Source organism: Rhodamnia argentea, chromosome 7, assembly GCF_020921035.1.
Source record: "Rhodamnia argentea isolate NSW1041297 chromosome 7, ASM2092103v1, whole genome shotgun sequence".
NCBI classification, from domain to species: Eukaryota; Viridiplantae; Streptophyta; class Magnoliopsida; order Myrtales; family Myrtaceae; genus Rhodamnia; species Rhodamnia argentea.
The window spans coordinates 24,998,710-25,023,989 of NC_063156.1; the positions used below are offsets into that span (position 1 = coordinate 24,998,710).

Below are 25,280 nucleotides of genomic sequence, written 5' to 3' on the forward strand. Positions count from 1 at the left end.
TTTCAATGAGTGGAGTAACAATGGAGGAGGACGAGCCGGTGAAGAAGTGATCATATAGTGAGGTGGCATTGAAGGCGTCGGTGGATTTGGTGGCGAAGCCGCAATCGAGGTGAAAGGAGACGGTGCATGTGTGAATAAGAAGAAGAGGAGGCGAGAGGAAGAGGGAGAGGGAGAGGGAGAGAGAGGAGGAAGAGAGAGATAAAAAGATGAAATCCAAAACGTCGATCCTATTCGGACACATGGTGATTAATGAGTGAAGTGTCTTATTGCCTATATGGAAAAACAAACCCACCTAATATTTTTTAGGCAAATTGAGCGAATTTCGATCCATGCAAGTAATGCCTCGTTTCTCGAGATTGACACGTTGGCTTAAAAAAACGAAAATACAGAAAGAAAACATCAAAAATGAAAGCAAGAGTGGGAAAAATTATAAGCTCGAGGGGCATTTTCGTAATTCGGTAGATTATGAAAGATCCCCCACACTCCCCAATTGGGGAGTCACTTGGCGAACCCCATCAAAAGGGCAAAACAGTAAAAAAATAAAGAGAGAACTCCACCCTCTCGCGCTAGACTCCACACAAAGCAGCAAATTAGCAATACGTCCCCTTTCTCCTCCCTTATTCAAAACCCCCTTCTTTCTCTCTCTCTCTATCTCTCTCTCTCTCTCTCGCTTCAACCATTATACCACCACCACCACCACCACCTTCCTCTTCCCAAAGAAGAACACACTCCCTCCTGTCGAATGATACCAGCTATAATGGGAAAGGTGGAGAGAGAGACAGAGAGGAGGGTGAATAACAACAAAAAGGTGGTAGATGCATGAGGAACGACATCTCTCTTCCTCTCTCTCTGTCTCTACCTCTTTCTCTCACTAGCCGTCCCCACCTCCTTCAATCTTTTCCTTCGCCAACTCGTCCCAGATTCCCCGTCCAACCCCTTTCGATTGCTTGCCGTCTCTCTTCGGGTCCTGGAGTCAAGTCGCCACCTTTAACTTCTTCTCGGGTACGTACGCATTGACTTGGTCTTTCTCTCTCTCTCTCGCTCTCGCTCGCCGTCATGGAAGTTTCCGGGGAAGGCTGAGAATCGGTCGGGTCGGGTCAAGTCGAGTCGGTTGGTTGGTCTCGTTGGGTGGCTCTTGATTTTTGTTGGGTCTTCCTGGTGGGTTCGGATGAGCTTTGTATTTGGGACTGTATTTTCGTACACGGGGGTTCGGTTGACTAGTCCATGAAAGGTGGTAGGTTGGTGGGTTGACTTAACTTTTGTGGACGGAGGGGAAGAGAGAGTGAATATGGATTCTCCTTCAAGACAGGTGGTGGTCTCTGCGATGCTCGCTGTCGTCTCTTAGTTTGCGATTTTTGGTTCCCATGCTTCCGCATGAGTATGTAAGATTGTTCTGTTTTCTGACGGATTCAGAAATAGGAATTACATGTTCAGCTGGCGGCTGACTCTGTCACCTTATCCACAATGCTCCGCGTGTCTTTCTTTTTCTTCAGAGAGTTCTATGCTCGTCTGAGTTGATTGCATCGAATCAAGGATTGTTTTGGGTCTTACACGTTCTCTGTTCATCTCAATTGTGGGGGAGGCCCCCGTTTGTGTGGTCTGGAATCTGGCATTGCATTGATGCTATTATCATCATTTGCCCAAATGATATGCTTGCTAATTCTCGTATGAATATGGGTCTTGCCAGAAATTACATAGGAAACTGCAGTTGGTTTTGTTTTTTTGGACGGATTTGTGAGAGCGAGAGAGCGTAGAGAACTGTGATCTTCTCAGCTGCTTAATTTGGTGTAGCCACGGTGATAGCCATGGCATGGTATTGATAATCTTATCCAGCTTTGATTATCTTAGCCCATTAAGATAATTGTAGCTGGTGGGCGCCAAAACTGGTATCGTATAATAGTTGGTGGGATTGATGGGATTGTCCTAATTCTCCTCAAAATTTAATTTTTGCTGGACTCTTTTCTCAATTGCATTACTTGTGACTACTCTAGATAATGAAGATGCCCTAGCATAAAAATTTGACTTTCGAGAAACAGCTCAGTACGTTCTCTTCTTCAGATGCTTCCTTCTACAATTGATTTAGGTCATTTGTGCTTGGAAGATGGCTTGAGTTGCGCCACATTACTCCAGGTTGCAACTTATTCAGTCTTTACCGGTGATAAATTTCCAAACCAAGAACTTCTGCAGATCATCTGTCTTGATTGTCCTGTTCTTGTTAAACGTGTTTGGCAGAGGGCACGTTCTGTGTACTCCTATGCTTTTGATGTGGCATACGGTGTTCTTGAATCTGCGATTTGTCGGTTCAGTACTTGTTCACGTGGCACTTGACTTTTGTGTCTCTCGATGATGGTAATTGCTAGAAACCTGCAGAGTTGAAAATCTTTTCATTCTTTTAATTCTTTCTCACAGGATATCTTCCTCCATTTGTTTTATGTAGCACGGTGATGCATATTCAGATTGAAGAACCAGACCATTGGGCACAGAGAGGAGATTCGGAACAACCATGGTGAGCTTAAGAAGGCGCAAGCTTTTAGGACTCTGCTCAGGTAAACTTTACTCGACCTCACTGTGTCTTTTACTGCAGTAGTACCATAGTGTGGGCTAAGACCTTGTTGTAAATTAGTTTTCATATATGTAAACCACTTTACTGTGACAGTTCCGTTATCCCGTACTCTGGGCCATGCTTTTTGGTTGTATGGTTTTTTCTTTTTCTTTTTTACCACAGTTTAAAATGTTACTTAGCTTCTTGGTTTTATGAATTTCCTTTCGTTCTATAATTTGATATTGTTGAATATGATTGATTTTTTTAGGCAAAAGTTTTTTCTTGGCTCCACTTCCCAAGTCATCCGATGGACATGCAAATGTTACTCCTAACCAAACAAGACATGTGACAGTGCATCCCTTACCTCTGGATGATGTCAAACCGCCAGAAGAAGTAAGAAGGCAGTCTTTATTTGTCCTTTCCTGAGATCAGCATCTCTCTGACAGCTATTAGTGCGCTGGATTTCTGTTTCAAATTTGGCCATTACCAGAAAAGGAAACTCACTGGAGACTTACTATGACCTTATATTCTCCAATAAAGTTTTCGACAATCATAGCTCCGGACTATCATCGCTATCGCAGGATTATATAGCAAAAAACTAGCAAAGAAAAGGTTTATTTTCTAGAGAGAAATTGTGGTTCTATGGAGGAGCTGTCTTTAGGATGTTTATGAAGAGATCTGCATTAGAAGGATTATCTCAACGTTTACTGCATTATCAGTTTAGAAAACTGTCAATTTAGGCTTTTCCTTGCATTGCTGGATGTTCATGTTGGGATGCTCAATCATATTGCAACTGGGAAGGACTCAGGATCTTACTTCTCATGTCTCATAAAATCTGACCAGGTCTTCCTTATTAGCATAAGCATTTGGATTCATGAGTTTTCTTGATGCATTGTAGTCTCGGAGAAGGTTTTATGTTGTGATTCCCCAAATTGACGGAGTACTTGTGACTTGTGAGTCTGAGAGGGTGGTGCGCTAAATGGGAACATTGATTGCTATTGTAAACATCTTTTCAGTTTCATGCAAATCTGGAAGATGGATATGGGGTCTTCGTTTGTAATAAATAACTCCCATCTCTTTGTTTTGTAAAAGGTTTGACTTATCCTGTTTTTCAGATAGAAGTCTGATGTCATCTGAATGTTTATATTCCTCAAGTTCCAAAAACAACCTTCACACGTGACATCCAAGCTATATCTCTAATTGATTCACATGCAAAGCATGTGCATTTTGCTAATGCTGCTGTCAGATTAGTAGAATCCTTGTGATCTTTGAAGGATTTTTTTTGCCTAAGCAACCTGGTGCTTACACCTTCTTTATGTCATTGTCCAGAAGATACTCGCAAAATTAGGATCCGGATCTTCCAATATTTCTTGTTCTAGTTCATCAAAAGAGCCACATAATCAAGACTTTCCAGGTTTGTTGCTCCGCCAGATTTTTCCCATACAATGCATTCAAATTGTCATACCGTAGATTATTCAGATGGTTTGCTGGTTTTCAGTATACAGCCATTTTCCCTTTGTCCCTCCTTATGAAAAAAAAAAAAAATTCAATTCTCAGGTTTTGTGTCTAGCTACTTGACCTCAAAAGGGTTTGTGCTTTGATGAAGATTATTATCCTGTATTATTGTGAGGGAATCTTTTTGATTCCTCAAATGATAGTGCACATACATTTCAATGATTTACCTTTTGTATTGGTGACATCCTGTAAAAGTACATAGCATGCAACGAAAAGATTTTATCAAATGGGTTTACCTAAATAGGAACTTTCATGCATTGAGTACCTGTCCATGGTTCCAATTGGGATCCATTGATTCTGGTTTGATGGTTGTAGTTGCTACAGTGACGATCTTAATCCGCTTCTGCTAAAATGAGGATCCATATGTTAGAAATTCTCCCTGTTAAAATAAACAGGAGACCATAAAAGTGATGGCAATAGAGAAATTCTTCGTGTTTCGAACACCATCACCATCAATATCTGATAGAGATCTTACAATAGGAGCCAAATGTTATTTAAATTCTACGCTTATCTGTGTTGGAACTACATGTACTATTACATGCGCAACAAGCCACACTAGGAAAAAGTGACAGTAATTGGAAGACAGAAATCACTGTGAGTTGAGTACAAGATTCAACACTCTGCTTGGTTTAGAGATGATACCATCCTGTAACCAGATTGTTATTTGTCTTTCTTTAGTATAAAAAATGGTGATAAGCGGAAAAGGAGGTGTTGCATTCTCTCTCTTGTGTGACAGTGGTGTGGCTGAATTATTGTGACCAAATGATTGGAAGAGAAGAAAATAATTTTCTACTAGGTTTTACCAAAGTCACTTCATTTTGGCAAAGTGTTTTTGCTTCCTGTTTGTAATTTTCTGCAACTCCTAAAAGTGGTTCCAAGCATTGAGCTGGCTTGCCATTTATATGAAGTATTTAGAAGAGTCTCATTAACCTAATTAATCTCATGAACGGAGCATTTTCGGGATCCATTGATTAACTCATAGATCCATCATTATTTCCTTATATTCTTCTCCAGCGCCTTTGTTGTATCCCTATACACAGTGTCATAACCATTGCCCCATTTAATGTCCAGTGTAACGTCCTCTGCTGACCACATAACCATCTTCAGTAGCTAAAGTAACTCATTACCTATGAAAGCTAATTGCTAGTGACGGTAAATGGCGTCTCTTGGAGTATGTGTCTCTGAATTGTGAGGTGTATGCTTGTATAGAAAGCTGTCGATCTGTCTTTAACACTTCATGAACCTAGCCTGATCCCGTGGACATGCTACGAATTCATATCATGAAGACTCTTGATTTATTTGGTTCTATTTTTAAGGAACAGATCTCCTGGTAAGAGTAACTTCTTGATTGAAGATTGGTTGTTAGTTGGAGCACCGCAATTTGAATCGTGTATGCATTTTATTATTACGTGAAATATCAGCACACGAATAGTGCATGCAATGGTGGCAGAGGTTTCTGTTGGAGCTTTCTGGTCCATGAACCTAATTCAGAAGTCTGAAGCATCAGTTGCTCATTTTCAGGACAATCAATCAAAAGGAGAAAGCGGCACAGGAGAAAACATCATCACAACCAAGAACCTTGTCTCATGAGAGGTGTGTACTTTAAGAATATGAAATGGCAGGCTGCAATAAAAGTTGACAAGAAACAGATTCACTTGGGCACTGTTGGTTCTCAAGTAGAGGCCGCTCATCTGTATGACAGGTATGAATGGATATTGTTGTCAAAAGCACTTGTCTTTACCCGTTGACCATGTTGCATCATGTGTTTTCATGATATTCTTCTGTTCATGCTTTTCGGCATAGCTCATTTGACATATCGAACTTGTGGTTACCCAGGATTGTATTTTTACTTCAAAAAAGAATGCAATAGAGTAATTGGAAACTCTTAACCTTGCTAAGCTACATGCTGCAGGGCTGCTTTCATGTGTGGCAGAGAGCCGAACTTTGAGCTGCCAGAGGTGGAGAAAGAAGAGCTCAGGAAACTTAACTGGGACGAGTTCCTGGCAATGACGCGCCATGCAATTACCAATAAGAGTAATATATTTTCCATGCATGTAATCTGAAGATTCATGGCCACTCTATTCCGCTGAATTCTTTGCTCTAACATCTCTGAGGTTTTTTCAGAACACAAGAGAAGGGCCGGGGCAGGGTCGGAGAAAAAATCTGAGCCCGACCCCGAGGATGGCGACTGGGATGGCGAAGAAGAAGCCAATAGCTTGTCGGGTTCAGAGGAGTTGGAGCTAGACACTTCAGTCTCTTGAAAGTTTGATCCGAAACGAGGCTGACGATCAGTTTTAATGGGTCTGGCTGCATTGGACTTTTTTCTTTTCCTTTTTTTTAATTGGTCATTAAAGGCCCCTATTAGGGCATTAATATCTTAGATTCTGATTACTCTTAGCAAGCAAATTCTCATAGCTTGAATAGAAATAAGTTGTAATTGTCGGACATGTTGCCGCTGCCGATCAACTTATAAATATATAATTGCAGCGAGGACTCGAAAAATGTCAATCTCGCCTTTCCTGAAGTAAGTTTGGTATTTTGCAGTTTAATTTCTTCGCGTTGTTAGAGTTTCTGTGAAATCTGTGTGCATCCAGGGCAAGAAGGTTATGATTTATATAGCAGGGCATTTGCTTTCGGCAATGGCTGCTGTGCGAGTTTGCCTGGGATTTTGGGGACAACAACGTCGCATGACAGTGTCGATAGCTTAAGATGATATCTAAGTATGTTGGAGTTTACGATAAAGTTCCTCAAGAAGGGGATTTTATGAGAATCTTATTACTGTCGATTCGACATGTACGAGATCCCTCGACTCCGTCGACTTTTCAGGTAAATAGGAGAAATAAGCAACTATCAGTACGGTAGGATCTTTAGGATATCAACACTGATCCCTCCTTCTTGCACTTTTGCTTATCAAAGAAGAAAGGAATAAGTGCGTAGAAAGTTTTAAAATTCGTTAGGGAAGTGCAATTGAGTCTTAAAATTTTTAAAAGATGTAATCGAATTCTAAAATTTTCAAAAAGTGCAATTGAGTTTTAAAATTTATTATGAAAATATAATCGAGTACTCAAACTTTCAAAAATTTCAATTAACGGATGGGCTTGATTTGACTAATTTGATAAATTTTAGGACTTGATTGTACTTTTGAAAGTTTTATGATTTGATTGCACTTTTTGAAAGTTTGAGGACTTACTTGTATTTTCGTGATAAGATTTAGGGCTTTCAGCACACTTATCCGAGGAAGAAAAGAGATGAAACGACACATTAGCGACCAATATGAGTCGAGAGCTCGTGGAAATTGAAAATCTTTATCGGGTCGAGCTTGATTATTCGAGTGGGAAGCAACGAGCGTCGAGTTTTTTCCCTCTTTAAGGCCTTATTAACTTGGGTGATAAGGACATTTTCTAATCCTAGAATCCACGCTACTCTAGAGCTGAGGCATAGCACGGCCGGGACAAGCACTACACACAAGTTTGACAGAAAGAAAACGAAAATTTTAGATAAGGATTTAAAATGAATCTTATTTCAAAGAAAAGCTTAAAATGTTTTTATTGTTTCAAATAATGGCTTGTCGACGAGCACGACTCAACTTTAACATAATTACTACGATATAACTGGCTCTTTTAGGCACTTGAATATTTTCCAACTGTTTCGATCTATTTACGGTTATTGCTTCTGTGTACATAGTAGCTAAATAACCCAACGTGTTACATGAGGTAGATATTGTATAACCGTTCGATTTTCCGTAATTTTTTCCATTCCTAAAACCTTAGAGAAAGAGAAGCGAGCGAGGGGCATTCGTTATACGACATATAGGAACGGTCAAACAATGACTCTGAAAAATTGGTGATGCACGCTCGTATAAAAAAAAAAAAATACTGGCCATGAAGATCTTCTTCATCCTGGTTTTAAATTCCAAAGTGTGGTGAGGAGGAGGAACAGCAATCGAACGGGGCTCGTTCTAGGGCTGAGTGGGAGATCGTGTTCGTCGTAATCTGTCGCACGGGGCGAAAGGACGATCCTAGAGTTTGCTCAAAGTTGAGCCAAAAACGATCATTCTCGAGAAGTAGACGGCAACCAATATTGGTCGAAAAAGACGATTCAAATGCAATCGACGGGTATATAACGATTAGTGCAAATTCTGTAGGGGTTGCATTTTCAATTCGGTGATGTCCAGAAGTGAACTTTTCTGCGATCGGCATCGCTTGCATTTTTCTTTCCTTGCATTTGTAGCTAGAGAAAGGTACGTCCCTCTGCTTCTTCAGTACCGAAATTAATCTGTCCTTTTTCGGCCAACCCATGTTTTCAGAAGTCATTACATCGCGCCGGCATCGTGATCATGGCACATCCGCTTGAGGATGACCATTTCCTAGAGAAACACAGAGCAAAGAAACTGCAAACGCAGGATGCGTTTCTTGATTGCCTGAGCACAAGCCTCGCAATGCATAAGAACGCTGAGCTCCACCGTGATCACCTGCGGCAGCTGAACAACATTTCCTGCCCAGAAAAAGAAAGAGACGGACCTCTTCTTTCTTCTCTTGGGGTGGTGGCGGGCGCAGGGGGGCGGCGGACGAGCAGGAGGGCGACGGGTGAGTGACGGGAGGGCAGCGGCTGGAGGCGGGCGAGCAGGCAGGGAGCAGTGGCGGGCAGAAGAGGATGGCGGCGGAGAATGGCTTGAGGTGTCATTATGGGTTGGATAAGGCATGAATTATTAAATTTTTATTAAATAAATATGGATTAAAATGGATTAAATAGATCAATATAAATAGGATCCTATTGAACCCGATTTAAACCCAACCCGACTGAACAATTTGACGGCTCTCGCTCTACTACTTCGGACCATTCTTTAAAATAACGGGCTACTTCAGGCCTTATTCACTTCGCACCCGCATTGGAATTTTCTCCCAAAAAACAAAACAATGCACAAGACGAGGCTTTTCGCCAGTCGGTTGTAAGCCAGCGTCACGCCGAACGCCATCGACGCTTGCTTTCACTCCCTCCCGAGCACAAAGATAGAGAGAGAGCTCGCACGATCGGAAGGAAAATGGCTTCAAATCGCGATCCGAAACCCTCCCAAGCGGAACTTCCATCGTCGTCGTCGTCGTCTTCTTCTGACGATTGGAAGGGTCGTGTATTGCTCCCTGCTCTCCTCGCAGGTCTGTTGCTCGTTGTCCCCTCCTGTAGTTGCAGTTCCCGTTTCTTCTTCCTCTCTGCCGTTGCTTGATATGATAGTCTAGGAGGTCGCTGGATTGCTGATTGATTCGGCGTTGGGTTTTGGCCTTGGGTTGGGGGCAGGAATTGCTGGCGGCGGATACGGGTTGGTGTCGAAGCACCGGAAAGTTCACGGCCTCGCGAATATCTCCACTACTTATGCTGCTAATTGCGCCATTGTCATGGGTTGCTATTGCGGTAAGTTCCTCTGTCGCATTTCACTAATCCAAGTCAGCTTACGTTCGGAGTTGGGGCTTTAGTTTTGTCAGAAACTGCTCGAGACGTTGGTATTCCTAGATGTTAGTCTTAAGTGAATGGCGTGAGCGCTCTCAATCGGGCGGCAATTTTTCAGAAGAAACTGATGACTGTTTATGCTGCTTTAAACTACAGATTCTCCAACAAGTAGCTGATGATTGCATACTAGTAAAAGAATAAGTTGCTAGGGTGGCGTTCGCCTCTTTTTATTTACTTTCAATGTCTCATTGTCACTTGCATTACTTTAGGATAGGATAAGAGGCCAAACAATGCAGGAATCAGAGGAGTGGTTACCATAGCAAGAGGTTTCAAAGTCAGTGAGCAAGCGAGCTTCTAGAATTCTTTAACTCTTTCAGAATTGATCAACCTAATAAGAGAAGTTGGGCTTCTTTACTCATGGGAGCTGAATCGCAGATTTTCATTTATTATTCACGGTCCTTCTCGGTTTATCCAGTCATACTGCTAGGTGCTATGCTTCTGGAATAAGCGGTGCAGCTAGTTAGGATGCATAGTCATGCCTGGGACAGTGGTAGCTAGTTTGCCTTTTGTTTCACCCGTGAATTATATGTTGCTATTTCCTATGATCCACTTATATATATATATATAAAATTGAGGCAGAATTGTCCTTTGCATATATGTGAACAAAATAGTTAATCATTTTCACAAAGCTGGGGGTCATTTCTCTGTATCTTAAGTACATCACCATTTGACATGCACAACTGCAACCTGAGTTAGATAGTTTTGCTGGAAAGGAAAAGATCAAGGAGAGTACGTATACATCAACAGGGGACAGAATACTTAATTTTTAATAAGCGTCATATGTTAGAACCAAAATTGATTTCCCATGATCAAAATTCTTGTACGAAATTTTGCAAGGAAAGTATTTAGCCAACAACAGTCTGTTTTCAGCACAATCTCGATAATTCTATGGAGTCATGGTGTATTTTAATGCCAAAATCTTCCAACTATATGCATTCAATATGGACAGGGACCCGCGAGTTTGTAAGAGTGACTCGCAAATCTGAACCGGATGATCTGTTAAACTCTGCCATTGGTGGCTTTGCTAGCGGTGCTATCCTTGGGCGGCTCCAAGGTCAGAACTCTCTCTCTCTTGTGAGTGGGTGAGCAGAATGGAGGAGGACTGAGCTTACTATTGTTTCCGATGATTACTATTGTTCATCATATGGGGTCTTCATTTCCAGGATCATCGCAACGTAAAATTTCAGCTTTGAAGTTCAAGTTGATCTCGAATAGTTGGCTTTAGGATTACCAGTATATTGTCTGATGACACCGATGTCGTGGTCACTTTGTATTTTCTCCTCAGCTCCTTACTTGCTTGTCTTTTGGATACTGCATCCCTATTTCTTGTGGGCTTTACTAAGGTTATGCATGGAGATTTGGGTTTATCTTCTCTATAAAACAGCTTTAGAAGACAGCTAAATGAGGAAGTATGTATTATTTCATTATCCTCTGCTGAGAAGTTCTAACGCTACAAGCTCTTTAGACTCTAGAACTTTTTCAGTGGAATTGCACAGTCATCCTAGTATTTTAACAAGTGCCAATGCGTAGACATTGCATCTACTTGATGGTTGTTCGACAAGCCACTTCTGTTATATCGTTCTTAGCAACTCTACACAGTAATTTGGTTATGTTGCCTTCGAAAATGGATCTGTATCCAATTGCTTTGCAATACCAGGTGGGCAAGGTGGAGCCATGAAGTATTCAGTTTTGTTTGCCATTGTGGGGACGGCTATGGACTTTGCTATTTTGAAATTGAGACCATTCTTGAAGAGCAGCGAGTCGTTGAAACTGCCAGAGTGGTCCCCTATTCCAAGTACTCGATGAGGAACAGCTTGCCGCAAAGAAAGCTAGGGAACAGCAGCTCTATTCCCAAACAACGCTTGGTAAACTGAACAAAGAAGATTCTTGAGGAAATTGAGGGTTAGAGATAGCATATAAGGAAAATAGAGTGCCTTGGGGGGAGACTCTTTTATCATGTTACCCAAATTTTGACCCAGTTGGGAACTTTGTTGTACCTGCTTTGCTAATTGTTATTCTTGGCTCACTGAAAGGCAATCTCCCATTTGATGTTATCGCAGAAGTGCACTTTCTTGATGAGGGGTTGAGATTTGGATGAGCTCATTTGATTTGATTAGGTTCTATCTGCAGTCGGCAGCAGCTCTTAAATTGGGTGTGTTGCAACTTGTAACACCATAAAGAGCTATGTCCAAATCAGAGAAACTAGTGTAGCTCAAGTTAAACTTTGAAGGGAAGATTGACTAACGTGATGAAGTGATTCGAGGGAGGATGATCATGAATCCTCCACATGGCTTGTGCTGAAGGTTTTTCCACGATTTTTCTTTCTGGGTAGCTGGCAAAACCCCAGCAGTTCAATTATTGAGCAACGTTGCTGGTTTTTTTAACTCATAAAAACAGAATAAAAAACCGTTCCTGGTTTGAGTTTTGGATAATGGTAGCAACTTCTTTTTCTTTGGTTTGGTGGCTGGGGCCTTTTTTTTGTCTACGCCACCAACTCGACCTTCGTCAGTTCGTTACCATTGAATGATTCAGTCACAACCTTTGGGTATGGTGGTCATTTCAGGAAATCCCAAGAGAAATCATACTCTCATTTCGGGAGGACGAAGATCCCTCCTCAGCTTAAATTACTCCTCCAAAATAGGGGCTTGCCATCAAAAGAATAGATGATATCAAATTACGAAGAAATAACATCATTTACAGGAAAAAGCTAACAAAAGGGAAGGCTAAAAGTAATCCTAACATGTAACCCAAGTTAATTGCGACAAGCTCAACACGGTCCATAAGTACTAAAATCACTGGCTAAAGGGTACACCAGATCAGATTGACACAAGAAAATCTAGAAGGTTCCACAAGTGGTAACAGCTCCAGTTATTATGTCACGAGAGCAGAGAGACCAATGACACAAACTCTAGCGTCACCCGACCCTTTGATCTCGTGTTGATGACAAAGTGCTCCGGATATTTTCTCAGCAACATAAGCAAACCATACCAAGGTTTTCCCTTAGCTTCCGGGCCAGGCCAGTCCTCAGACGTGAGGTATCTCCTGACTCGACTGTGATGCCAAACACTTCTATACTGCTCCACCAGCTAAAGGAACCAAATTAGATAAGTTAGCACACCCATAGGTCTCTAATAATTTAGAGTACATCACACGAAGTAACAATTTTCACTAAAAACTAAAAAGTTGGAAGATGAAATCCCTAGAAACTATATTAGACAGCATTAATTCTTAAACAGATATCATATGAGGGTATCACTAAGGGGAAACAAAATAGGCAAGTAACAAGAGAAAGAAGACAAAAATTACAAATAACCATGACGACCAAATGAAGCATGGTTGGTACTTTGAATATCCTTTCAACCCACGTTATCACGATAATCTCTTGCTAAGTCAGATGCACACTAAGAAAATGCATTTGTTGCCAGGTAGGGCATAAAGGTTGAGAAGTGACAAATCTCATATTTCAAGCAATTTTTTTGGAATCTGAAGACAGGAATTTGTCTGATCCTCCCAATGGATAAATGATGACATATTATCATATGGCGAAATTTATCAGCCCACTCAAGTGGAAAATAATTGTTTGAACTGTAGACTTCATATCGAGTACTTGCTTTAGTACAGGATCAATAAACCCATTCCAAAGTTTCTTTGGGCCAAAATCAGAAGCCTGGACTCCGGAAAATAGACGTTCCAGATACAGCAACCAGTTTGTTTCAGTGACTTTAAGGCAGTTTCTGAACATTGTGAACAGGCAACTAAACCAGGCTAGCCAATCTATTTAAAGAAAATAGAGAACAATTTGCTCTTCAAATACTCACCTCAGTATGCAGTTTCTCCATGGGCATCCATTCCCCTGGACCACAAAGATCGGACAATACTGTAGCTACAGATGATACCACATCCTTCTCTTCCAACTGCATAAGCTGCTGGTTATCAGCATCTCTGTCAATTCTTGATCTGCTGTCTCCCTTCTTCTCAGCAGGAACTAGAGATAGTGTCATGCCAAAGGAAAAAATCATCACTTCAATGCGCAAAGGAAAAACAACAATGGGCATCTATAATAAAAAGACCAATCCACCAATTTCATGACACAATTTAAAACCAAATTCAAATCTCCACAATAGCTCATAATAGAAACCACAAAAAATATAAATTGGAATGACATAGAAACCAAAAGATACTATCAGCTTGAATATATCGAGAAAAGGACATTTCGAAAGCTTGATTGCAATACATTATGATTGTTGAAACCTCAGATCACTAGGTAGACACTGTCAAGGTTGCAGTTACCAAGAAGAGAAAAAGGGGGAGGTGGGGGGGAGGGGGTGAGGAGCAGCTTGCTCAGACTATGTTGAAGAATCTGGTTAATCATCAAAATGAAAAAGGTGATGGATCTTGAATGCTACTAACGAGGACTTCCATAAAGAGACGGCTCAGTTAAAGATTTTGATCAACAGGCAAGAGGAAGATGAAGAATAAAGTCACTATCAAGAGGGTCAACAACATTCAAAGAACTATAACTTTCCCACAAGGAGGAATAGACAGAGATTAGGAATTATTCTTATCCAACTATGAATAAAAGCTTGCAAGTGCCAAGCATCAGCAGGATTAAAGACCCTAAGATATTTCCTTTCAGGTTCCACTTACCATTGCATATACAAATACCAATAGGCTATTTACGACAAACTGTACAGGCATGTAAGGATTTTGGTGAATGTGTACAAGGAAGATGATTAAAAGAAGTACTAATAGGGGATCAACAAAAGTTAAAAAAACTACAGCTTTGACTAAAAAATAGGAATGGAATCACTGGACTAAACATTCGCCACAAGTTTGCTAGCCACGGTAGGATCTTAGAATTCTCATTTGAGGTAAACTACAATTACATGTAAAAGTAGTATGCTAGGCTAAACAAGGTCAATTGAGTACTTCAAATGCCCAAGTTTTACTGAGCTTCCTCGCCATCTATGTGTGTGCATGTGAACAAATAATAGGATATTCCAAACAATATGTACAGGCCATGCAACATAGCACCTGAAAAGAACTGCAAATTGAAATCATAGAGACTTGACATTGCTCGCAAAATTCCTTGACAAAAAGCAGGAAGCACATGGGAAGAGCACTAACAAAGAGTCAATCTCAGAAGCAAGGACTATAGCCACTACCATACTGAATACACACTCTGGAATGTAGATTGTTTTTAGTTTTGGTGTTCCACTAATGATAGCCATGAGCAGTAGCTCTGAAAAAAGATGTTTTCTGCAAAACGTACACACTTATAACCATGCCTAGAATGTGGAGAGGTAGCAAGTGTGTGCATAGCGTAGGGTATGGCAACTAGGCAGAGAATCACCTTTCACCATAAAAGGTTTTATAGCAAGCGACGTTGAGCTATTTTAAAAAATTTTGTTCTGTTTCTAAATATCAGGTTATGATAGGCATAGAGCCATCTCTTCCAATGACTAATTTGTGAGAAACAATATTAGCTACATGTGGGCAGATGGGCAGATGGCAGTTTGTTACCCACAACTCATTTATCATGCCAAGTCATCAACATCAAAATTCAGGATGGCCTTTTTTGCTACAAACATGAAAAGGGTTACGTTATAGAATGGGCCAATGCGGGGAACTAAATGCATCAGCAGACCAGGCATGACACACATAACAGATGCTATCAAACTTCTCGACAGATTCTCAAAGTTTCCATTCCAGTGAGAAGGGATTAGAGATTGGAATGACACAGATATTAGAATACTAAAACTTCCGTTTCCTGCGCATGGAAGTAGCACAGGCACAACAAATCCTAACATTGATCCAACCACCAAGGCAGTAGAATGGAAACACATCAATCTAAAAAAAAAATCGACAAAGCAACAGACTTTAAGAGACGACTCAAACCAGTTCTCCCCCATCTACCCCCAATCCGAGTTCACAGACTTCCAATTCGTCATCCCCTTTCCCTAACAAATCTAATCAAGGGTAATCAAGAAAGAGGACAGCACACACACAGACACACAGTACTCACCCAGTGCCTGCTTGCCACCAGAACCACTACCAGCATAGCCACCATAAGCCCCCTCATACCCATCCTTCCTGACCCTCTTCCCACCACCACCACCTTCCTCCTCCTCCTCCCCATACTCCTCCTCCTCATAAACCTCCCTCCCCCTCCCCTTCCTCCCCCCAACCACCGGCTGCGGCGGATACCCATACGCCCCTGCCGGCGCAGCCACGTGGTGCCGGGGCCCGACCGGCCCCCCTAAAATGCTCCTCACGGGCAACAAGAAATAGAACTCCTTGTCGCCAATCTGGAGCAAGTCCTGGGAATCGAGCTTGACGGGAGGGTTCCCAGGGAGGTGGAGGACGCCCTCGACGAGGCAGCCATTCTTACCGAGGACCTCGAGGGCGAAGCGGCGGCGGGAGAAGTCGTAGAAAATGCGGGCGTGGTGGCGGGAGATGTTCATGCCGCCGCCGAGGCTGGAGAGGTCGACGTCGACCGTCGATTTCTTGGAGTTGCGGCCGAGGATGATGGAGTAGGTCTGCATGTAGTACTCGAAGTCCTCTCCCTGCAACTTCGCGAACCCCGCCTCCACGTCGCCGCCCGACGCGCTCATGGCTCGATCTTCGACGCTGCTGAACCTGACGATCGATCGCTTCTTGTTCTTCTCCTTCTCGGAGTCGCTGAGACAGAGAGAGGGGGGATCCAGAAGAAGAATGGTGAGGGCAATGTAGGTATTTTCCGAAGAGAGGATGTGCACAAAGGGAAAGTGCGAGCTGCACCGGTTCGAAAATCGAACCGGTCGAAACCAAACCAACGGGACCGGTAATTCCGCGTTAGGGGCAGTTCGACCGGAGACAGGTTTAATATTACCATGTTCACATTTAAGATCATAGTCATACTACGTTTGAGAATACTTTGTCAAGCAACTTTAGGATTTCAAAATATCCTTAGAGCCAAACATTTTGTGCTAGATAAATTTTCCGTACTTTGGACCCCAAGCTATCTGAGAAGTCCAAAGATAAAGGCGAAATTGCCCATTACTTTAGCATGAAATATTTTTTACGAGCAACTTGAGGATTTAATAAAAGATTTCATCTTTCAATTTTACCCCGTGTAAGTTATTAGAACTCGAGCTTTACCTCTCAATTAAGAGATAGAGAGGAGAAAAAAGTCAATGCTACGATATTACCACATCATGTGTTGACGTGGCACGCATATGCCTAATCGGGTCCTATCACAAAGTGACATGTGAAAAGCAATTTGAAATTAAATTAAAACAAACTTCAAGTTTGTTAGGGCAAGCTATAAAAGGAAAAAAAACAACTTAATTATACCGGCGACTTTAATAAACGCGTTCAAAATTGAAATGGCAGCAACTCACTCTTTTTTTGTTCTTTTACTTTCAGAAATCTTGAAGATGCTCCACCTCTTGTTTTGCATTCACAGAATTAAAAAGGGAAAGGAGTAACATTTTCAAGGTAAAGCAACATTTGATGATAAACATGGCCACGGGCCGGTTTGGGCCCGGAGCCTGCCGGTGAAATTACCAAAACCGGCCTGTTGATCAAGACCGCCGGTTTCGAACAGGAACCGGCCCGGCTCCTCGCGGGCTGGTTCTTGTTCCGAAATGCCAAAAAAAAAAAGGGGGAAAAGAGCCAACGGGCTCTTCCCCCCCAACCCAAACGGCCCAAAATTGGGCCGAATTGAAACGGCTCGGAAGCGGCGGTTCCAAACCGGAATCGGGACCCCCCCTTCAAGGACAAGTCCGGTTCAAGCATGCCCACGAACCAGAACCACCGGTTCACGGCTCGTGGCGATGTCTATTTGATGGTAATTGACGAAAGTTTGGTTTCATAATAGACATGCCCACATAGCTCATAAATCAGCCTCAAAGTGTTGTAAAAAAACTTATCCAATTATACAGATTGGTGCAAATTACGCAAGTCATGGCATAATCTTACATAGACTCTTACTGATCATATAAGTTATTGTATGTAAATCACGGCACACCGTTTTAGCACCACCAATCTTGATTGGTTGCATGTAAATAATAACACCACCACGTAAATCGTTGAATTATATAAATTGCTGTAACGCAAATCTCGCAACATTGATTAAAAAAAAAAACAAGCGAGAAAGAGATCGCAACCGATCACTATTGGTGGTGTTAAGACGACGTGCCGTAATTTACAATCAACGATTAATATGTTCGGTAAGAGTCCATATAAGATCATGTCACAACTTACGATTTGCGGCTGTGCGTATGACTGAACGAGCTTTTTTACCGCGCTCGAGGCTGATTTTTGCGCTATATGAGCATGTTTATTATGAAACGAGATTTTCCGATTGATTTTGAAAAAGGCTACTCCTTTTGCTTTTTATTTTGCAAATGGAAAGCGCATCTTTGTTGCGAACTAGAGCTTCGCACTTTTTCGCCACACGAACTACAATGCAGTGATCTGCTAGATATATTGTATATATTAAGATTAGGTTTTACCCTTCCTCGTGTTAGAACATATGAACTTTTCTTCTTTACATTCTGTCCCACGGAGAAAGAGTACTAAACTCTTCACTTCTTTCAAAACTTATGTAATAACTTCTCTTGTGTCGACCTTAACATGATCAACCTTCCCATCTCCCTGTTGTGAGAACCTTCATTAGCTGATCCTCGTAAAGCCAATGAGGTAGAAGTTTTCGTCCGGTTTCCCTTTCTCGTTGGAAAAAATGCGTCGGGAGTAGTCAATTAATGGAAGGACAAAGCATCCAAAAGTAAAAGAGTACAAAAGTAAAGACAGAGAAAGGGACGAGCTGGTTGCATTTCAATTTTGATGGCATTCATTGAAACCCCTACTTTAATTAATTTGCTTCCTTTTGCAGCCTGCTCTTAACAGACTTTAATTGTTATTTTTTTTATACTTAATATAGAATTGATCGCCACGTGTCGATTTGCCGTAGATCCTGGCTAGGCAAATGTGTGCCACGTCAGTATATGACGTGGTAGTACTATACCGATGAAGAATTTCTCAAAAAAAGGCGGATAATTATTGATGGTATCCGCTAGTTGCGCGGCGTGGTGCTTGCTTGGTGACGCTGAATGCAAGGGGCGAGCTAGATCTCGCTTGGGCCGGGTGGCCTCAACATCGGGTCACTTGGGATTGTACTATCCCGGCAAGATCCAGTTTTGGGTCATGCGACCTCAATGCCGTGTCATATGAAGTTTTGTACACCGTTCTCGGCAAGGATCATGTATATTCTTCTCTATATATGTATGCCCCTCCTTTTTCAATTTTTTTAAAAAATTATAAGAAATAAGTTCTCTTAGATTGGATTAAATACAGAATTGTTTTAGCGATATGGGTCGGGTCGGATACGGATCAAGAAAGAAGTCTCAAAGCCAAAGCAAATATCGGGGATGTGCTGTCCAACATCACTAATTCCCAAAAATTATTATGAAAAACATAAAAGCTGTATATATATTATTAAAAATATTTGGTGCTCGATCGAGTCTTTTGAGTCCCAACTGTGGCGCCTCTAATGTTTTTTGTTTTTGTTTTGTCATTTTCCTTTTAATTCCTAAACAAACATTTTCCTCTTTATTTTATTACTGTTTTAACCCAATAAATGAAGAATATTTCTGATTGTTAGCTTTTAATTTCTCTTTTCTTTTAACAACCACCAAAACGAGAGTTGAAATCAAAAGTTATTCTTTTCGAGAGGATCTGATAAATTATTTTTTTATAAAAAATTACAAATAAAGGTATGAAATGCCATTTTTTTCTCAAATAAGGACGTAAAGTAAATATTATTTCAAATAAAGGTTTGAAGTGTCCTATTTATTTCAAGAAAAAAGGCATGATCAAGTGCATTTTCGTCATCTTCTCTCTTTTTTTTTTTTCCTTCATTTTTGTCGGTGGCCGGCCTTGCCATGCCCGAGCGAAGGTCGCCTCGCTTGGGACCGTCGAGGCAAGGCCACCCTCGACGGCCGTGAGGGCGGCCTCGCCCTTCCCAAGGACCAGCTATTGGCAAAAATGATGGGGAAAAACAAAGAAAAAAAGAAGGAAAATAAGTAAAGAAAAAAAAATAAATGAGGAAAAAGCCATTGGTTAGGCTCTTTTTCGCAACAAAGAGGGCACTTTAGGTCTTATTTAAAATAAGGTTCACTTCATATCTTTATTTGCGAAAATAAGGGCACTTCCGACCATTTTTTGAAATTTTTCCTTTTTTTTTTTTTTCTGGGCTCATTCACATTTGCGACACACGCATATATATCGAAAGAAACGTGCAACGCGAACGATGCAACCATCACATGTTCAAGCAAGGCACTTCTGCCCCTCCCGTCTCTCTCATCATCTGTCTCTTAACTTGTACATTGGGACGTAATTATTTGGGTCCATATGCCCCAGCGCGAAGACGCATCGCACGTGGTTCTCCTCCCCACCCACGTCGGGTCAATTATGGCGGTCCCCCCATCCTCTCTCGAATCCCAAACTTTTAACTCTAGCTCGTAAATTTTTAAATTCCAACCAAATCGAGTAGTAGTACAAGCTTCGATCCCATAAAGATTGCATCTCAAGAAATGCTAATCGATGGCCGCGATCGGTAAGTATTGTCGATCGATCGATTTTACATCACGGGCCATCTCTCCCTCTATCTCTCGGCCTTGAATCGCGATGATCAGGATGTCGCGATCGAATGACATGGGTCCCGGCTATGTGTTTATCGAGAAATAGACGATGCACGGGGGGAGGGTGTTCAATTGGAAAACAACGTGACCATCACTGTTATCTTTGGTAAGTTCCCTTCTCTCTTGGTGCGTCATTTTTCTTTGTTTCTCTTCTTTTCTGTTTTAAATATTTTTCTTCTCGTTTTAATGAAATTCTCCGCTATTAAATGTGTTAAATGTAAAAATTGGTTACCTAAAAATATTATTATAAAAAAAATGAAATGGATTAAATCTATGTAATATTATTTACTAGAAATAAACATTATAATTTTCCTTAATTTTCAAAAAGCTCAGGAAGCACCTGTTGATCTCTCTCTCCCTCGCAGATACCTTCAGAGTTCACAGACGAACACTTTCTGTGCTCCAGCTCAACGCTCTCCAGTCTCCACCTTCCTTTGCTCCCTTTGCTCTCTCTCTCTCTCTCTCTCTCTCTCTCTCTTTCTCTCTCTAGACTGTCGAGGAGGAGGTGAATGGTGTTGCTGGCGAAGAAGACGGGTTCATCAGCAGCGCACCGACATTCCCCTCGGATCTGAGCCTCTATGCTCTGACGCGGGACATTCGGAAACCCTAGGAGGAGAAGGGACCGGCGATGGGGGTCCTCAGCGAGTCGCTCTGCTTCTGCAAAGGCGTCGGCAAGTCCGAGAGGACCAAGGCCGCCATCTTCTCCGGCAAGTCCCCGGCAATGGCCGCCGTCTCCGGCTCCGGCACCGGCTTCCTCATTCACCGGAACCTCCTCCTCACCACCCACGCCAGCCTACCCTCCGTGGCGGCCGCCGAGACCGCCGAGATCCAGCTCCAGAGCGGGGTCGCCGCCACCTTGTTTCCCCATAGGTAACTTGGCTTCCTCGCTGAGTTCGGCTGTTTGATCTGTGCGTTCTTCTGTGGGACTAGACCTCAATTGGAACCCGCTGTGGCGTTTTGCATTAAAATCGTCAGTGCGGTATAGTTGTGCGAGACTGTTGTTTTGCAGCATCAGGGCCGCGCAGTCAACTATATGAACGCTTAGTTAGAAAAACAGGGGAGATACATTGGAGTTTCCTGATAGTCCCCAGTCAAAATTGCAGCTCTTAGAAATTTCTATTTCCATGCCCCTTTTTCCTGTAGGATCCTCGATGCCATGGTAGATCTGATTTTGGTGGGTCCTTTTTCTGAGAAAAAAAATAAACTAAGTGGAGTTAGTTAGCTAGAGAAATCTGTGAAGCTTGAATCAGGTCTCGAAGCAATCCTTTCTTTCTCATGACAGATGTTTGTGATAGCGGGTCCTCGATAATAGTTGATGGAGACATCATGGCTTCATAATCTGTCTGAGTGCGCCTTTGCCACCTATAGCTTCTGGGATTGAATTGTAGACTCAGAGGACACGCGATCTTTACAACTTTAACATAAATCATGAAGATGTATCTGTTCTTGGACTGAATATTTAATTTAAATTAGTCCTGAAGTAATTGGCTAAGAATTTTGTTAAACCAAATCTCGAAACGTGTGCTTGAGATTGGATATACATTTTTTTTTCCTTTTTCTGCCTCAAAATCCATGAGTTCTCTCTATGCTTAAATTTTCATTGTTGAACATATGATCTAATGGATGCTGCAATTGGGAATTGACCTTCTTTAAATTTCTTTAATAGTCTCCCATTCCTGTCATTGGGAATGGGGATCAACCGAAACGTATATTCTTAGGCATGGAAAAAGTGCCCCTGTAAATTGGGGTGGGAAGGAGAGGAGCTTCTTGCTGATTTTGGATCTGTGTATGGCCCTATATCAGCAGTCCTCCACATGCTAGAGGAGAAAAGAATAGTGTCTATGATATCATTAACTTTAATCATGGCCATGCACTAGTCGTCCCTTGATTGAACTATAGGAGCTGCTATTGCCTTTCCTGAGAATCAAAGTTGTGCTTGCTTTAAGAGTACCCTGTGAGGTTCATGTGTTAATTATATGTTTGCAGGTTTTTTATCACAAGTTCAGTTTTGGATCTTTCAATAGTGGGTTTAGATACCATTGATGGAGATTCCAATGCCCAGGGTCAGCAGCCTCACTACTTGAAAACTAATGCCAAGCCAAACCTTGACTTGGGCAGCATCGTATACGTTTTAGGGTTTACGGAGAAAAAGGAATTAACAATTGGAGAGGGAAAAGTCGTTATAGCAACTGATAATCTTATCAAGTTATCAACTGAGGGGGTGGTATGGAGTCCTGGGTCGGCTGGTTTTGATGCTCAGGGAAATCTTGCATTTATGATATGCGATCCTATGAAACTAGCCACGTCTCCAAACACCAAATCCTCTTCCACGTCATCATCATCCTCATCATCATCAAAGAAAGACCTTACGATGCAATTTGGGATCCCTATACCTATTATTTGTGATTGGTTGAACCAGCACTGGGAAGGCAGCCTTGACGAACTTAATAAACCAAAATTGCCAATCATGCGATTGATGTCTACCGGCCAGAAAAGTGAGCATTCGTGTGCATCCTTCACAATGCGCCGGGTTTTCAAGTCAACAGAAGCTGATGGTGATGGAACTCCATCTTCTTCAAACCTAATATCCAAATCCAGAGATCCGCCTGGACCGAGTTGCTCCATTGCTGTAAATATGATCGATCAGGAACAGAAGGCCATTGATCCAGATTCTACACATTTTCAGGGAATCCCAACTCCAGAAATATATGAATCGAGGAAATTGACTTCCATGCCTGTTCGCAAGAAAGAAGCTGGTCAGATGCAGCTTTTGGATATTAATTTCCCACCAAGAATTGCAAAACCTGCGGTGGCTTTGCTGCCAGCTAAACTTCTGCATCGGAGTTCCAACAAGGACTACGTCGAGAAATTGCGCCTGCAGAACCCACTGAGAACAGAAGAAGTGCAAGATGTGGGACTGACCAGTCCGCATTCGGTTGCCAAGATGGCTTCTACAGGTTCGGTGAACGGGGCCCAGAGTGAGGTCCAGTCTTGCTCATCTCCATTGGAAGCTTCAGAAATGCATTACGGGTACAGCAGTGAGGAAGAGACTATGTACTCCGCAGAAACTGCCGAGAGCAGGAATTACACTAGCCCTAGAGAGGGGAAGTTTCATCAAGTTGGGAGGAGTCAGAGTTGTGTGAGCTACAGCAGATGGGGGCCTGCACAGAGAAGCTCAACAGCTCGCAGAGAGTTGCTAGAAAAAGAGAGGAGCTTCATCCACGGGAGAAAGGTGCATTCACACGGGGCAACTTCCCAAAGGAGCAATGACTACTTCAGCCCTACAGTCTCTTCAATCATGAAGAAGCGGAACAACCCAGAGCAACCTAGTCGGCCACGACCAAGTGCTGTAAATTCATCACCAAGATGGGCATTTTGATCATTCCTTGGTGATGCGTCGCCCGAATTATCAGAATCCAAAGTAAATTCTTTCCCACTGTTGCTATCGCACAATTTTTGGAGTTTTGTGGGCATTTTTATCCAGAACATACACTGTAATTATTGTATTCCTCTGTAGAACGTGCATAGGATGAATAAGAGAGAATTAGACTAGGGTTGCTCATCATATGTATTAGTACTCTGGATTTACACTGGTTTATTAATCATTTCAAGATGATCAAGAGAAAAGTTGCAATATCTCAGGGACCCGTCCTTTCATCACAAGATGCAGGGTTGCAAACCAGATTACTGTTCTCATGATTTCTGTCTGTTTCTCCGACCACAATGTCATAAGCAGTTCTTGTTTTCTGTAATGGATGTGAACCACTCGATTCTGCTGAATTGGCTACGAACTTTGAAAGGCATGGCACGTGGGTCTTCAACAAGGCGGCTATAATCATCCAAGGTTGGCTTCGTTTGCGAAAAACTGGAAACTCGTGCTCGCAATTTTCCTGTGTGTGGATGTAATCGATTCATAGTAGATAGAGGGAACCTCAGAACCTTTTCTTGTAGCATCTGCGAGTGTCTCTGTCCTTAACTTGGCCATTGACTGGCTAAGCAATTTCAGATACGATGCGATCGTGTGCCTAATTTTCAAGTTGGACTAGCATTAGCCCAGTAACTAAAACAACACTCGTTGACTGTCTGCACTTCTTGCAGTCCTTATGAATCGTCGCAAAGATTTGCTTTCAATTTTTCCAACCCTTTCCATCAATCGCGACGAGAAGTCCATCTACGAACCCATTGATGCACCTTAAAGCTACCTTACATGTGGCCCCATACATACATACATGTATATAACACGTCTAACTTTCTAAGTACGTTGTGTTTTTCCTTTCTCAAATGTTTATTCACGTAATTTGACTTTGATTAAACGCAAAACACTTCAAATGATTTGAAAACATAAAAATATTGACACTAGGAACTGCTTAAATATAACATAATTGGTCTTTTTTTTTTACAAGTGTGCGCGGTTTTTTGAAACTCACTTTATCATCTTATTTGAATTATTTATCTCGGTCAAACCATCATCTATCTATCTCGGACCAAATAACCATCATACTTATCAGTTGTCAGCAACACTCATCACCGCGGACCTCTCACATTGGTCATCAGCCGATTGCAAAAAGTTCTAAAATAGTTTGTGGAAGTATATCAGAAATGGTTTCATTCAAATGAACAAGCTCTTGTTCGTGGTTTTCCTCCCGGTGCAGCTTGTTGCAGACCTGACGCCAGCCTCGACGGTCCCTGTTTTTCCACCGGTGCTGCCTGCAGCTGCTCTTTTCAATCCTGGTTTAAACGCTGCTCTTTCTTTTCTTTGCTTCTGTTGTTTCCTTTGTATTTTGGTTCTCTGTCGATTTCGTGGACAGCTTATCTGATTTCGTGATCAACTGCTACTTAGTTTGTAGCTTTTCTCTCCTGATCTAGATCTAGATCTAGATTTGGGTGCTCTTTTATCTCGTTTTAGAGATAGATCTGAGATTTTCAAGATGCTCTCTGTATTCCTATAACCCATTGGTGGGATTGTGTTCTTTACACGGTAATGATGCTAGGGACGCGGAACTTTGGCGTGCACTGCCTTTTGGCAAAACCGTTCT

The 25,280-nt window shown here is 42.0% G+C and overlaps 4 protein-coding genes across 10 annotated transcripts; 3 read left to right on the forward strand and 1 right to left on the reverse strand.

Moving 5' to 3' along the window:
* The first annotated feature begins 595 nt into the window (after positions 1 to 595).
* Positions 596 to 6,606, forward strand: LOC115742539 (ethylene-responsive transcription factor-like protein At4g13040). 7 transcript variants are annotated; one of them, XM_030676911.2, is made up of 8 exons: positions 599 to 1,002; positions 2,084 to 2,349; positions 2,438 to 2,546; positions 2,811 to 2,935; positions 3,872 to 3,956; positions 5,579 to 5,759; positions 5,970 to 6,091; positions 6,182 to 6,606. In XM_030676911.2, exons 3-8 carry the CDS (start codon positions 2,504 to 2,506, stop codon positions 6,316 to 6,318), a joined length of 693 nt encoding a protein of 230 aa, XP_030532771.1. In that variant the 5' UTR covers positions 599 to 1,002; positions 2,084 to 2,349; positions 2,438 to 2,503; the 3' UTR covers positions 6,319 to 6,606. The 7 variants fall into 7 exon arrangements, with proteins under 7 accessions (XP_030532775.1, XP_030532771.1, XP_048138233.1 ...); XM_048282276.1 differs by having other exon boundaries at positions 2,188 to 2,349; XM_048282277.1 differs by lacking the exon at positions 599 to 1,002 and adding an exon at positions 1,081 to 1,378 and having other exon boundaries at positions 2,188 to 2,349.
* Positions 6,607 to 8,974: 2,368 nt separating this feature from the next.
* LOC115742425 lies at positions 8,975 to 11,618 on the forward strand. Its single transcript, XM_030676702.2, is given in 5 exon segments — positions 8,975 to 9,210; positions 9,350 to 9,463; positions 10,509 to 10,613; positions 11,217 to 11,350; positions 11,352 to 11,618. Coding segments are annotated over 5 exon segments (564 nt in total). The 5' UTR covers positions 8,975 to 9,098; the 3' UTR covers positions 11,451 to 11,618.
* A 593-nt stretch (positions 11,619 to 12,211) lies between these two features.
* Positions 12,212 to 16,290, reverse strand: LOC115742423 (FHA domain-containing protein FHA2). The gene is made up of 3 exons (XM_030676700.2): positions 15,585 to 16,290; positions 13,378 to 13,544; positions 12,212 to 12,645 (listed from the first exon to the last, which is right to left on the reverse strand). The coding sequence occupies exons 1-3, from the start codon at positions 16,171 to 16,173 to the stop codon at positions 12,436 to 12,438; spliced, it is 966 nt and encodes a 321-aa protein (XP_030532560.1). The 5' UTR covers positions 16,174 to 16,290; the 3' UTR covers positions 12,212 to 12,435.
* A 4,400-nt stretch (positions 16,291 to 20,690) lies between these two features.
* On the forward strand, positions 20,691 to 23,878 carry LOC115742422. The gene is made up of 2 exons (XM_030676699.2): positions 20,691 to 21,114; positions 22,231 to 23,878. Exons 1-2 carry the CDS (start codon positions 20,873 to 20,875, stop codon positions 23,621 to 23,623), a joined length of 1,635 nt encoding a protein of 544 aa, XP_030532559.1. The 5' UTR covers positions 20,691 to 20,872; the 3' UTR covers positions 23,624 to 23,878.
* The last annotated feature ends 1,402 nt before the right edge of the window (positions 23,879 to 25,280 follow it).